At 31.2% G+C, this 14,945-nt stretch overlaps 2 protein-coding genes across 3 annotated transcripts; one reads left to right on the top strand and one right to left on the bottom strand.

The window, feature by feature from the left end:
* The first annotated feature begins 5,523 nt into the window (after positions 1-5,523).
* LOC114187402 (autophagy-related protein 8C-like) lies at positions 5,524-7,302 on the top strand. Of its 2 annotated transcripts, XM_028075652.1 has the most exons (6): positions 5,524-5,706; positions 5,798-5,848; positions 6,062-6,117; positions 6,201-6,253; positions 6,859-6,977; positions 7,053-7,302. In XM_028075652.1, exons 2-6 carry the CDS (start codon positions 5,812-5,814, stop codon positions 7,145-7,147), a joined length of 360 nt encoding a protein of 119 aa, XP_027931453.1. In that variant the 5' UTR covers positions 5,524-5,706; positions 5,798-5,811; the 3' UTR covers positions 7,148-7,302. The 2 variants fall into 2 exon arrangements, with proteins under 2 accessions (XP_027931453.1, XP_027931454.1); XM_028075653.1 differs by having other exon boundaries at positions 5,556-5,848.
* A 4,331-nt stretch (positions 7,303-11,633) lies between these two features.
* Positions 11,634-14,188, bottom strand: LOC114186627 (ankyrin repeat domain-containing protein 13C-B-like). The gene is made up of 2 exons (XM_028074590.1): positions 12,544-14,188; positions 11,634-12,317 (listed from the first exon to the last, which is right to left on the bottom strand). The coding sequence occupies exons 1-2, from the start codon at positions 13,969-13,971 to the stop codon at positions 11,943-11,945; spliced, it is 1,803 nt and encodes a 600-aa protein (XP_027930391.1). The 5' UTR covers positions 13,972-14,188; the 3' UTR covers positions 11,634-11,942.
* Between the last annotated feature and the right edge of the window lie 757 nt (positions 14,189-14,945).

The following is a 14,945-nucleotide window of genomic DNA, read 5'->3' as shown; positions in this document are numbered from 1 at the left end:
TAAAAGGAAAACAAATATTCAAATTAAAGTATATTTTAAATGTTTGTTTACTTCAATTTTTTAAAATTGTAATGAATCTCCTTTTTATAAACTAATAAAAGTTATAATACATCACTTTATCAAAATGACGCAAAGAACAAATAATAAACATAATAATAAATTTTTTGACATAGATCTTGTATCTTTTGAACTCCAATTTATGTTCGATGTTATAAAAAAATATTCACGACAATTACATTAAATTTTTATATTGTAGTAAATAAAAGTTATTTATACAATTATAGTGAAAAAATTACATTATGATTGATAATGAGTTAGAAAATAATTAGATAAAATATATTGAAATAATATTTTACAAGATGAAAATAAACAGCAAATAAAAATATTAAAAAAATTACAAATGTGTGTCTTAGAAACAATTTGAGACAGTAGTGAAAGAAATCGCACAAAGAAAAACAAATGTATAATTAAGGGTATGATAAGATCAAAAATACTTTAGAGATCTAAGCAAATTTTTCAAATATCAACATATATACTCAATGGTTGAGAAAGAATGAAAATTATTTTAGCGAAACAAAAGAGTTATTCAAATGAAACAAAAATGAATAATAATAAGTAAATAATATATTTTTTTAATATTACCTAGTAAATGAAATGTTTATACTATTAAATACTTAAATTGATAGTATTAAACATTCTCATGTGAAAGGAAAATATATAATAAATAAAATTATTAAAAAATAATAGAAATATTCAAATGTGAGACATAAATTTTTTTTAATTAACATACATCATTTTAACATAAAGGTTATATAAGATGAAAAATATATTAGAGATATGAATGAGTTTCATGACAATCCAAATAATTAGAATAAATAAAAAATAGAAAGTATATATATATATATATATATATAGTTACTTAATTAATTGTGAATATTTTAATAATTTAAATGAGGGCGGAGATATTACGGGGACATGTATTATGGCGGGGATATGTACATCCCCATATCCAATACCAATTGAAAAAGTTGAGGATTTCTCATACTTATACTCATATACCCAGTTAATGCGGGGATTCTCTGTCAAAACAGAGACGAATTCGGACAATACCTACAAAGGCAAATTTATTTGTTATTTCTAGTTATATGTGGTTTGATGAACATATAACATCGATTCTCAGCAATAACCAATGTAGTATCTCTCTCATATGACATACTACATCAGTTATTACTAGGAACTAATGTTATATGTCCATATACCACATGTAATATCAATTATTTCAAGAATCGATGTAATTGGAATCAATTTTTGTGTTATTTTTACAATGATTTCACATTGAGTTGTATAGTTAGCCAATGTAATAAAAATATATTTTATATCAATGATTAACTGATGTAATATGTTATTCACTTTTTTATCGTTAAAATTTAACTAAATACTATAATAGGTAAAAAATAACCGATATAAAATATAATATTTATACTAATACAAAAACATTAGTATTTTTATTTTGTGTATTGGTAAATAATTACAATCAAAGTAAAAAAGAGATTATCCTTAATTAGCCCATAGAGTTAATTAACACTTTGCTACTTACTAAAGGGATATGTTGCCTTGTCAACTATTGAAAGGTGGTATATGGAGACTTAATTACTTTAGTCACAATTGTCCTTATTATCTCTTTCATAACTTAACAATATACTCTCTTTTTTATCCATTTGTTCTATATATACGACTTTAACATCACAATGACAAATTCAGGATTAAAAGTAATTATCACCGTCCATTCTAACCAGTCAGTTTGAGTATAACATACAACATTACTATATATTGATAACTTCACGGCATCAAGATAATTATACAGTAACTATATTTATCTTTTTTATTGGAAAAAGATCGCTATAATTTTATTGTATATACATTTATTATGTATTATATTAGAAGATAAAATATAATTCATATTAATATAGTCTATATTTAGAAACATGTCAAATTCATCTTATATATGTCATAGACTTAATCCATAATAGATGTGATAAAATCAAATGCCAAGTGTAATAAAAAAGAAAAAAAAAATATTTATGTTCTATAACATGTATTCCGATAGTGAAAGAAGAAAGTCTAAACTATAAATTTTGTAATAGCTCTCCAAAATGTCTAATAAGAAATATATACTTTTGACTTTGGGGATATGTTCAAAACAGAGAAAAATGGAATCCAAAACTATTTTCTGAATTATATATTTATATTTTGAATTGATGCATTTTTAATGTTTTGTATTAGGCGTTCTGAAGCTTGAAAAATATGTTCAAAAAGATTTATGAAATTTATTTTATGAGACATGATGTCCGTTGCGTTTGGGGAGAGAATGAGAATAATTTTTTTTCTGAAAAATGGATATGGGATAAGGAATGTGTCATTTGATTGAAGAAGATTATCGTTAATATCATGTGTTACTTTACAAAACCTGACACATGAAAAAAAAATATTTTACAACACGATAATCTTTAATTATATTTTTGTAATACTAATTAAGAAGATATTATAGACTCACTTTTTTAAAATTTGGAACTTGTTAAGAAAATAAATAAAGTCTTATCTTTAACCTTTTAACAAAAAAAATAGGGACAAAATAAGCAATTAAATATAAACTAAAAGACCAAAATGTGGACTTATAAAAAGCTAAAATACTACTAAATATTGAAACGGTATTCTGTATATATACAATATACAATACAAAACTATTTCATATTATATAACAAAATCAAGAAATGATGATGTAAATGTGTCATTGTTTTATTACGTGTTACCCTGCGAAACTTGATACATGAACCAAAAAATATATCTAAAAAAAAAACAAAACTACGAAGTCACATGTCTTTAACTATATTTTTAATACTAATCAACAAAACCGGATGCACTCAATTTTTTAAAATTTGGAATTGGTTGAAAAAGAAAATAAAGTCCTAGCTCCAATCTTTTAACAAATATTGTGGACAAAACAAATAATTAAACATAAATTAAAACACTAAAAGATAGACTTATAAAAAACTAAATTATTACTAAATATTGAAACGATTTTCTGTATAAATACATTGTATAATAAAAACTACTTTATATTATATAACTATATAAAAAAACATAAAAAAGTAACTTAAATCCGTTAAGATTGAACATGTAAGTTATTGTTAGTATTACGTGTCACGTTACGGAACTTGACACATGAACCAACAAGATCTTTTGAAAAAACAAATTACGATATAATATGTCTATAACTATTTTTGTAATACTGATTGAAAAGATATAATGGACTCAATTTTTTAAAAAATTGGAACTTGTTGAAAAATAAAAAATAAATTCCTATCTTCAACTTTTTAACAAAAAATGTGGACAAAAATAAGTAATTAAACGTAACCTAAAATACAGGTAGACTTATAAAAAACTAAAATATTACTTAATATTGAAACGATTTTATGTATATATACGATATATAATAAAAACTACTTTACATTATGTAACAAAACCTAAAAAAAAATAACAAAAATATGTTAGTGTGACGTGTCAAAAAAATTTAAAACGTGAAAAAAAAATATTTTAGAGAAAAAAAAACTACGACATAATATATCTTTAACTATATTTTTAATACTAATTAAAATCACATAGACCGCTCAATTTTTTAAAATTTGGAACTTGTTAAAAAGGAAAAAGTCCTATCTCTAACTTTTTAACAAAAAATAATGTGGAAAAAATAAGTAATTAAACATAACCTAAAATACTGAGGGGTAGACTTATGTAAAGCTAAAATATTACTAAATATTGAAACGTTTTTATGTATACAAACAATATATAATAAAAACTAATTTAAATTATATAACAAAACCCCAAAAAAATATAACGTAAATATGTTATTTGTGAATATGTCATCTTATGGAAGAATGGAAGAATGTTAAACTTCACACTTGATATATTTTACACAAAAAAAAAAAAAAAAAAACTATGTGACATGTTTTTAACTTTGCAATACTAATTAAAAGACATTAATGAAAATTTTTAAAATTTGTAACCTGTTAAAAAAAATGTCTTATCTCCAACTTTTTCACAGAAGATGTGGGAAAAATAAATAATTAAACATAACCTAAAATATCAAAGGTGACATATAAAAAACTAAAATACTACTTAATATTGAAACGATTTTTCTTTATGTATACAATATATAGTAAAAACTACTTTACATTATATATCGAAACCTAAAAAAGATAACGTAAATATGTTAGGTGTAGATGTTCATTTTATGAAAAAAAAGTTATTATTAGTACCACATATCACATTACGAAATTACGAAACTTGATACATAAACCAAAAATATACTTTACAACGAAATTTGATACATAAACAAAAAAATATACTTTACGAGGGATGAAGTACGAGGTAACATGTCTTTAAGTTTATTTATAATATTAATCATGAAAAAAAAAACGAAAGAAATAAATTCGTATCTCCAATTTTGAATAAAAAACTTGCACAAGTAATTAAACATAAACTCATACCAAAAGGTAAACTTATAAAAAAACTAAAATGTTACTGAATATATATACAATATATAATAAGTACCAATTTAAATTATGTAACAAAACCTAAAAAATAACGTAGATATGTTGTGGATGCGTCACTTTATGGAACGTTATATATATATATATATATATATATATATATATATATATATATATATATATATATATATATATATATATATATATATAAAATAAACACTAATTTGAATTATATAATAAAACCTAACAAATGTAACGTAAATCTGTTACTTTTGAACGTGATATTTTAATGACACGTGTGTCATACTACGAAACTTAAAACATGACACGTCAATAAAAAAAAAATTACAAAACAAATAATGACATGACATGTCTTTAATTATATTGGTATTACTAGTTAAACATATGAGGTAAACATATAAAAAGCTAAAATATTACTTAATATTGAAACGATTTTCTTTTGTATATATATATATATATATATATATATATTATACAATAAAAAACTACTTTATATTATTTAACAAAATAAAATATTAAAAAAATATGTAAATATTTTAAATATAAATTTAGATAAGTGTTAACGTCACGTATCATATTAGGAAAATTGATACGTAAAAAAATTATAACGTAAAAAAGAATTACAACGTGACATGTCTTTAATTATGTAATACTAATTAAAGAATACATGTCATTTTTTTAAATTTGGAACTTGTTAAAAAAAAATCTATTTACAACTTTTTAATAAAAAACTTAAACAAAATAAATAAATTAAAATAAACTAAAATACTACAAGTAGATTTATAAAAAATTAAAATACTACTAAATATTGAAACGGTTTTATTTATATATATATATATATATATATATATATATATATATACACACACGATATATAATAAAAACTGTTTTATATTATATAACAAAACTAACCTAAAAAGATAACAAATCTGTTACGTGTAAATGTGTTGGCGATGGTTATATATCCAGCGAAGTTTACTTGTGAAGGGACGATTCGAGGCGTATGCAGAAAGTATAAGTAGAGTTTTCGTGTTGGACTCAAACAGAACATAATAAGCAACTAAAGCCAAACCCTAATTTCTTCTGTTCCATCTCCTTCCCAACCAGACAGAGACATACCTTCTTCCGTTTCTTAGTATTCTCTTCTCCTTTTCTTCACCTCTACTCCCTTCTTTCGTTTTGGTGGTGGCCCAATTTTTAATTTTTGGGTTGTTTTAAATCTGCAGATTCCGATTTCATCATGGCCAAAACCTCTTTCAAGCTTCAACATCCTTTCGGTATTCTTCAATTTCTTATAATCATTGGAAATTCAAAACACTTTTGTATTTTAAAAATTTAAAATTGAAGAATGAAATTCTTGTTCATTCGACTTTGTTTTCTTATAATCATTTGGAATTCAAAACACTTTTGTATTTTAAAAATTTAAAATTGAAGAATGAAATTCTTGTTCATTCGACTTTGCTAACAGTTTGGTCTTTTTTACTTCTCAGAAAGAAGGCAGGCCGAAGCTTCTCGCATTAGAGAGAAATATCCTGATAGAATACCTGTAAGATTGTAGTCAATGTAGATGCTCTGTTTATGTTTTATTGTTGAAGCGCTTTTGTTTAAATATGGCAATTATATGTGCAGGTGATTGTGGAGAAAGCTGACAGAACTGACATTCCTGACATTGATAAGAAGAAGTAAATGATTTTTTCATGTTATGCTACTAATAATCGTTTTCCCACATTTGGATATATGAAGCATGTTTGAATGTTTGAAATATGTTTGTTACATGAAATGCTTAAAAAATTAACGATGAACTCATACAATTCTTAGTAGTACAATGAATCTATTTTATTTTACCTTGGCCAAGCCGTAAGTTGTTGGTAATTTGATTTATGAATGGAAATTCTGCGAATGCATGTCCAGAATGGCTATGAACATGTGCAGGAATGGTTATTGCTTAGTACTCTCAATTTTTTAGAATGAATTTGGTTTGCTTTAGTTTGAAGGTCATTCTTAATCGAAGAAGTCGTGGTAATTTGATTTGTGAATGGGACATTCTGCGAATATGAATATTGTTTTTTTCTAATCCAACAATCTCTTTTGACAGTGAAATTACCTACGAGATACAGTTCGATAGTTTTTTAAGTTTATTTTGAACATTGGAGAGTGTAAACTAGAGATAAGTTTGAAAATTGGAGGACCAGACATAGTTTTCTTTCAATGTTCCTGCGTTCATGTTGATCTGATACTGTGCGTTAGTGGATTCTCAGTTGCTTCACTTGTTGTTGTCATTATGCAGATACCTTGTCCCTGCTGATTTAACTGTTGGCCAATTTGTTTATGTTGTCCGCAAAAGGATTAAGCTCGGTGCAGAGAAGGCTATTTTTGTTTTCATCAACAACACTCTACCTTCAACTGGTAAGTATCCAGTCATGCCGAATGATGTTTTTACCTTTTTAGCAATGATTATGTACTGATTCCTTGGTGTTGCAGCTGCTCTGATGTCTGCTATTTATGAGGAAAATAAGGATCAAGATGGCTTTCTTTACATGACTTACAGTGGAGAGAACACCTTCGGATCCCACTAGGCATAATACATGTTAACTTCTGTAAATAAATCCTGATATTCTCTGCACCCAATTGTCAGTGCACGGCCCCTTTTTAGTATTGTTATCCTACACTTTGATTAAGCTTGTTATCTTTGAATTATGATTTGATTATCAATGCATGTTCTTTTGGAGAATTCTGTTTGTTACCAAGCATTGGAGTCGTGTTGCTGGGTTTTAGTAGCGTTGGTATACTTTTTTTATACTGCTTTTTGGGTGAAAAGTATAGAAGAGCACTATTTTAGGAACAAATTAATGGGGAGGTAATATCCTGTAACGAGGTTTCGAGGTTGTCCGAACTTAGGGTATTTCTTTCTACATTTTGTTAACTTCTTGTGGATTTAGTTTTCTGGAATCTAAAATATATTTTTCAGAACGAATGGGACATTGGACTAAAAAATAAAGTTTCTTTACTTAAAAAGACTAAACAGTAATTTACATTGAAAGAAAAATCTATCAATCTTTGATTAATGTTTTCTCTCTGACACCGATCCACTTTATATTGGGCTCCCATAGTCAATGATTCAGCGATTCGCAAGACATATATCAACCCACTAGTCTTAAGTGATTTTACTTAGGATATATTCTCTTGCCAATGAAGTTTTTTTTTTTTTCTTCTTTTGAAAAATGGATTAAAACTAATGAATGGAAAATCTTATATCGGAAAAAAATATGTACACTGGACGGTTTCTTTCCCCGTTTATTAATGGAAATATTAAATAAATTAATAAAAAATAATATTTTCCCACCCGATTTTGTTGGGGTCCAAATTAATATAGTCTAGAATGAAATGAAAGGTAGATTTGGATCCTCCCAACTGTTTGGATTTCCTCTCCCTTGAATTGGCTTTTGATGCATGTGAAACACATTTTTTAATCTTCTGCACACGCGCTTCCATGATCCAGTGTTCATTGATTTCAGATGCACAATTCTTTAATTATTTTGATCCAGTGTTCATCGATTCCAGATGCACAATTCCTTAATTCTTTTGAACTCATAATTGAATATATTATATCTTTGTATCTTATATTATTTTTCATATCGAATCAAACAGCAGGTAAGATACAAAATATCATTGTTCAGTTTTAGAATGTGTATATAATTGTTCAGTTTTAGAATGTGTATAATAATTTTCATAACTATTCCTAAGCATGAAAAATTGGGATCTTAAATTTATTGTTTTGGATTCAAAAAATAATAAAGAGGTTTAATTACTTATTTATGATGGGTCTGATCCAGTTTGATTAATATAATAGAAACTCCAAACAAGAACCCTAATTAAGACTAAAACCCCAATGGAAAATCACAATATGATATCTTCTCTTATTCGTGGGGAATTTTTATTCTGTTTTGAAACATAAATTCTAAATCCCCAATTAAAAATTCAAACAGCAGAGACAGAGCAGAGAGATTTTACATTTTTAAAATTTTAAAATTTTTTTGAGGTTTGTTAAAATTTTTAAATCATATACGTATTCGGTGAAAATTAAATTAATTATATTTTTATTTCTTTTTAAAAAGTATAAAATCTAATGCTAAATAATAAAACATAAAATTAAATATAATAAAGAATAAAGTATTTATATATATATATATATATATATATTCTTTTTTGTTGTTTTTTTAATTTTTCATCTATTGTACTCATTTGCTTTCATCTTTTTTTTTTGAAAAAAAAAATTAGATACAAATTTATTATTTTTACTCTCATTTCTTATATATTATCCTTTGCTTAACAATTGTATTTCTCTTTTGTCTCATTTAATATTGAAATATTATTATTAATAGTTAATTTTTTTTATTTGATGAATCTTTGTATATTATTTTTTATGAAAAGAAAAGAAAAGTTAATATATATGTTTTTTCATAACTACTTTTTAATTATAATTTGATTATTAGAGTTTTTTAGTAATTATTTCTCCAAACTTTCAATTAGATTACGATCAATTATTTTAAAATTTTTATTTTTCAAAAATATGTATATTAATATACAATAAAAGAATAAATTAATCTTTTTAAACATAGTAAAAAGGAAGTTATAGATGAAGATTAAAACAAACATATTCAACAACTCTTGCATTATATTAAAGATTTAATTAGAAAAGTGAGAGGTGAGGAGGTTAATGTTAATTATTTGAAAGGTGATATAAGAAACATTCTGAAGTAAGAATATATTATTGGAAGAAAAGGATCACATTAGCAAAACTTATTTAGACCTCGAAATAAATGATCAGAGACATTTCAACAAGTGATTATAGACTTTTCTAAATAAAAGATCCATGAAAGCACATACAAAACGATACTGGTGCCCAAATTCTTGTTCTTGCGGGAGTATTTTCGGGATATAGTGCCATAATCCTCCATGGCACCAATACAACTATTGCACCCCATTCATCATCAGCCCAACTTGGTGCTTCGCTCCCCAGCTTTCACTCTCTGTGCCGTGGATACAATAAAAGGAGACTATATTAATTGTTAAACCTTTTATAGATTTGTTTAGGAACCTCATTTTTCATTACCGGGAACAATGGCGCAGTAAATCATTGCTACATCTTAACAAACTTCGTGAGGGAGGCCTAGTAATTAACTTTTTCACCGATGAATCAGTATCTCGAATATATTATAATCCTGGGCACACATAAGAAAGCATTTGCCTTGAAAAATAATGTATTTGCAACATCAATCGGGCACGTGCCCATGAATCAGAGGAGATCCAAGAATCATGCCGTACCTTACCTTACATAGTATGTTTGGTCACAATTTCTACGTTTTAGATGTGATATGTTATTTAATAAGTTATAGCAGTTACAGCATCTACCCAAATGTGATTTTTGGCAAATTATAATAAAATTAAATAGAAAACTTGATGCAGTAATGGTCAGAGACATGGGTAGTACCTCGTGTGACTCAGTTGTCGGTATTAGGCGTAGAAAGAGGAGTTAAACTGAACAGAAGTGAGAGCTGAATCAATACATTGTTTATTCTTTTCCTGATATATCTTTTATGTTTTCGTAGCAGCACTTGCCGATTCACCAATTTGAATATTGCCGCTTGGTTAAGCAAAGTTTGTGATGCATCTTTGTTAATTTTTAATTCTCAACCTTGTCACGTTGTAGTGATACTTTGGCCAGCTTTGAAAGTTAGTTATCCTTTAGACAATGTGAATTTGGTATTTGTCGTTTATTATTGTGATGGAACCACCTTAGTCCACTTCTATCCAGGCATGCATTGCCCTTGTCCTGTTTCTTCTACTTAATTTATTATAATAGCACTCAATCATTGCGTTATCATACGCCATTTGTGGGAAAAATAACACACATCAAAATCAGAGATTAAACAAAAGAGAACCCTGTTGAGCTTTGCGGGCACAACAACATTAGCTAGCATCTGGTCATAAAAACTTTGAACTGCTTCTAGCATCAACTTCGTGTAATGGTAGCATTTTCTTTTGTTGAAAGGAGTAAAAGATAAACCGGTGAGATTTGTTGAAATAGCCTTGTGGGATTACTGAGGGCCCGGGGTTTATTAATTGGGATTTAAAATGTTGTTGAAGATTACAGTGAGAAATTTAAAGAAGAAAAGGGAAAGCTTAGTCCAAAGAGTGGGGTAAAAGGAATAAAGATTCCAGGAAATGTCTTGATCTGTACTAATGTCTAGGGAGAATGAATCTTGAGTGTGGAGACAGAGTAAAAGTCAGTGGAGCCTCATCCAAATCAAAATACGCAGTACATTTGATAGTAACTAAACCAACACTGTAGGCGCTATTTGCAGTCAAAATATTACAATTTCGTGACTTTCATCTTTAGTCATTCTCCAATCCAACATCAAACGTTTCTTGCTCTATCTACTGAGAAATGTATGAAAATTGTTTTGGTCATTAGAGCAAAACTTAAGCAATGTCCTTTTATGCAACACTATACATCTGTACAACAGTGCATTACATGCTTATTTGTGCTCTCGATTAAGGCTACTTTTGACAAAGTAAATAAAGTCTAATTAATGTGCCTTCGAGTCTTTGACCATTTTCCTCACTATCCCTGCCGGTTATTGTTGAACGTTAAATTTTAATGTTGAGTCTTAGATATTCTTGTCGCATCGGTAACATCAACGAGCCAACGAGGACGGCGGTGTTTGTTGGATAACATGATCAATAGTTTCAATTTACCCTCTGTCATTCATGTTCTTCCCCATACATTACTCTGGCTTCACGTCATAAGGGCACTAACACGTGCGTTTAAGATGATGTTACAGCTTACAAGTAGTAGCTTTCACATCCTTACCAATTACTTGACGCCGAACAAGCACTCGGAAAAATAATGAAAAATAGTGACAAGTAATGACAAAATACGAACCGTAATCTAATCAAATGAGAATTACGAATTCCACAATGAAACTTAGCCAAAATCAGGTCCAAGGCCATGGTTGCATTCGCAATAACCATTTGAAATGTACTTTAACAAAAAACATGGACAAAAAGGTATAATCTATTTCTCTGCAATACAAAAAATGAAAGATAACAAATTTGATGACTATGATAGACAAAACAAAACTTGGTCAAGTAATTCAGTTCTTACTTCTAAAAGCTATGCTGAGGATCCTCTGTATGAACACGGTTATCCCAAAGCCCCCAGTTGATTAATGAAAAACAATACGGGATATTTACACAATAATGGATACAGCTTTTGACACATTGCTACAATGGTTCAAATATTTCATGGAATTGTCTCATCTTAAAACTCCAATCAGTGCACACTTGATACTTGGTGTATTAGTGTTTTCACTTTGATTTTCTGAAGGAGTTGGACTTGTTCATTTTCCGTGAGGAATCATCCCCACTGTTGGTCCACGTATATCCAGCAGGAATGGCAAAAGGATCCGAATCCAGAGCCCCAGAAGAGCATCGCTGTTGGTGTTTACTCCAGGATTGGCTACTACTAGTACTTCGTCTCAGCCACGTGGAACCCCCAGAAGATGATGAACTCTGTCTTAGTAATTTCTGCCGATTATGATCACTATCAAGATCATCATCATCTGCACTGAGCAAATGCGAAGGACTCGAGAGCGGCGTGTAGAACTGCTCCAGAGGTTGCAGGTCCACGAACTTCGTAAACGTGACCACCACCCTCACTGTGGGGACCACGGGGATCGCCACCTGCCCCACATATACCAAAACATTAAAAACACGACCTTTTTCATTTTCCATCACCACCGTCGATCACAAATTAAAATCATTCACGAATTTTCGCAAAACCCGCACATCACATCCATCAATCAAATCAAAACAATTATCAAATTAATCATTTTCGGTTCATGCGGTCCCACACACTCACACGCACAATTCAAACTAACAACAGTCAATAGTCAACCACCACACGTACCTTCACCGGAAAACTGCCCGCCGGGAACTTTGTCGTCAGCAACTCCCGCAGCCGCCGTACCGCCTTCACCTTGTTCGCCAGAATGTCCAACAATGGCAACAACTCTTCCGTCTTCAATGGAAACTGCTCCGTCAGCCACACCGCCGGCCGCAAACTTCTCAAATATTCTTTCTCCTTCATTGGCGGCTCCAGCATAGGCGGGGCCATCGCGGAAGATTTCCTAGGCGGCGCCATGGCGGAAGATTTCCTAGGCGGCGCCACCGAAATGGAAGGCAAATCCACGCTTTTTCTCCCCACCGGGACCCACTCTCGTTCTTCTCGAACAAAACTACTATGTCTTCTCTTATCGTCATTGCTATTAGAAGCCGCTGGGATTCCAAAACTCGGATTTTCCGCAACGAGAAAACCGTCTTCGTCTTCGTCCAGCTCCAATGGCAAAACCTGCTCGCTCCCGGCCACGTCAGATCCACCGACAGCAACTTTTCGTGACCGGAAACTGAAAAAAACGTTATGCACTTCGTAAACCCTGGCTTTCCACTCTCCGACGTTTTCCATCTTCTCTTGTCTTCTCCAATTGGTTCTACCAACTAACTCTGCTTTTGTTACATCCATCCCCGGCCGGTAGACGCTGCTCTGCGAGCAAAAGCCCGCCGCATCAGAATCGCTCATCGGAGCTCCGGCATTCTCGAACGCGTCTAGGATTTTTCTATCGTCGCGGTTGAGCACGAGGAGCGAACCGGCGGGGATGCTGCCTTTGCCGTCGCCGTCGCCAAGGAAGAGGAAGCTCTGGTCTGCGCGGTGGATTTTGAGGCCGTCGAAGCCGGCGAGGGTGGTGTCAGCGCGGAGGTTGCCGTCGCGCTTCCAGATTTTATACGTATCGGAGGGGGCGATTTTCCCGACGAAGGGGATCACGGAGCTCTCGAAGTGAAACGAGATCTCCATGTAGAAGTCGCGCATGCGGCGGAGCGCGGCAACAAGTCGCGGCAGGCGTCGCCGCCACTTCGCCCATGCGGCGCGGTGGTGGAGTCTAGCAAGGAGGTGCGCGACATCGGAGGCGCGCCGGCAAATCGCTTCCTGGAGCGGGTTCCAGCCAGCGCCGTTGTGGAGGGAGATGTCGGCTCCGGCGGAAGCAAGGGCTTTCGCGGCGACGATGTCGTTGAGGCGGACAGCAAGGTGGAGAGGCGTCTCGCGGAACGGGACGTCGCGGCGGTCGAGCACGGCGGAGATTTTTTCCGCGAGTCGCTCGTGAGCGAGGGAGTCGGACTCAGTGATGACTCGGGCAGGATCGGGAACCCGGGGAAGTGAAGAAATTATTCTGGAAAGTTTAGCGTGGTCGCGAATCGCCACCGCGTAGTGAACGGGGCTGTGTAGGTATTGCTCTGCCTTTATCGGTGGATACGACGTCGAATCTTTGGTCGATTTCGCCATCTCTATTTGCAAATTATGATGAAACTCAGATAAAAAAAAAAAACACTAACTCAGCCTGAATAAGAGAGTTGAGAGCAATGTGTTTTTCTTTTGTTATTGCAACGCTTTGCCCGTGACCGGTTCTTTTGCTTCTCCCTACTCTTAAAACCTTAAAACGTAAAAGTGGGGGTGTTGTTACTAAACGTTATGTTTATTAATCAATGATCTTTAATTGTGATTTTTATTTTATTCACATGTATGAGTTACTCTTTTTTGCCTTTTTGAATGTGGTGCTACCTATTGTTCTCCAATTAGTTAGATTTTATGTGGGAAGTTGGCATGAGATGCATTCAAAGCAAGACAATATACTAAGTTTTTTCAACAAGTAAAAGACGTGACGGGTAATATTTGAATTTAAAATGCTTTTGTGTGAGTGAGTGTGGGGATAGGTTGAAATGGTTAATGGTAATTACAATGTTAAGATGGTGCCAAAATTACTATTACAAATGGCTAAATTTCTGTTGTTTTTGTTATTTAAGCACGCATCACACTTAATCACCTCAGAAATTGCTGCTCCTATTTTTTGCACTTTAGGATTAATTAATATACTTTTGTGGATAAATAGATGGATAGTTGATTACATTTTGTTTGTGTCTTGATATTAAAATACTATCTGGGCACTGACTACATCCTGCAAAACATTCCTAAGTGGGCTCGTCCTATCTGTTGCTCATGGCCTATATGTATTTATGTATTAATTAATATTTTTAATAAATATAATATTGATTAACATTCACAAATTCTAAACAATACTCCTGCAAATTAAAATTATGCATTCTTTCTTGTCTAACTTAGCACTCTAATTTATATGCTTAATTTTAGTTACTGCTCTTCCTTAATTTGTGAAAATAGTGGTCTTCAGTCTTTACACTTCCCGCTGACCGAGTTTGACCATAAACATAATAGTGGAAGTCGTGTCTTTATATATAGACAAA

This window comes from Vigna unguiculata, chromosome 6 (assembly GCF_004118075.2).
Source record: "Vigna unguiculata cultivar IT97K-499-35 chromosome 6, ASM411807v1, whole genome shotgun sequence".
Taxonomy (NCBI): domain Eukaryota; kingdom Viridiplantae; phylum Streptophyta; class Magnoliopsida; order Fabales; family Fabaceae; genus Vigna; species Vigna unguiculata.
This window is presented reverse-complemented; position numbering and strand designations above follow the sequence as displayed.

Bases quoted from the DNA above. Each gene is read 5' to 3' on its own strand.
- LOC114187402 (XM_028075652.1), top strand. From the start codon at position 5,812: ATGGCCAAAACCTCTTTCAAGCTTCAACATCCTTTCG. The intron at 5,849-6,061 runs GTATTCTTCAAT...TTTACTTCTCAG, and splicing joins CAAGCTTCAACATCCTTTCG to AAAGAAGGCAGGCCGAAGCT. The intron at 6,254-6,858 runs GTAAATGATTTT...GTCATTATGCAG, and splicing joins CCTGACATTGATAAGAAGAA to ATACCTTGTCCCTGCTGATT.
- LOC114186627 (XM_028074590.1), bottom strand. From the start codon at position 13,971: ATGGCGAAATCGACCAAAGATTCGACGTCGTATCCACCGATAAAGGCA. The intron at 12,318-12,543 runs GTACGTGTGGTG...TATGTGGGGCAG, and splicing joins CGGGCAGTTTTCCGGTGAAG to GTGGCGATCCCCGTGGTCCC.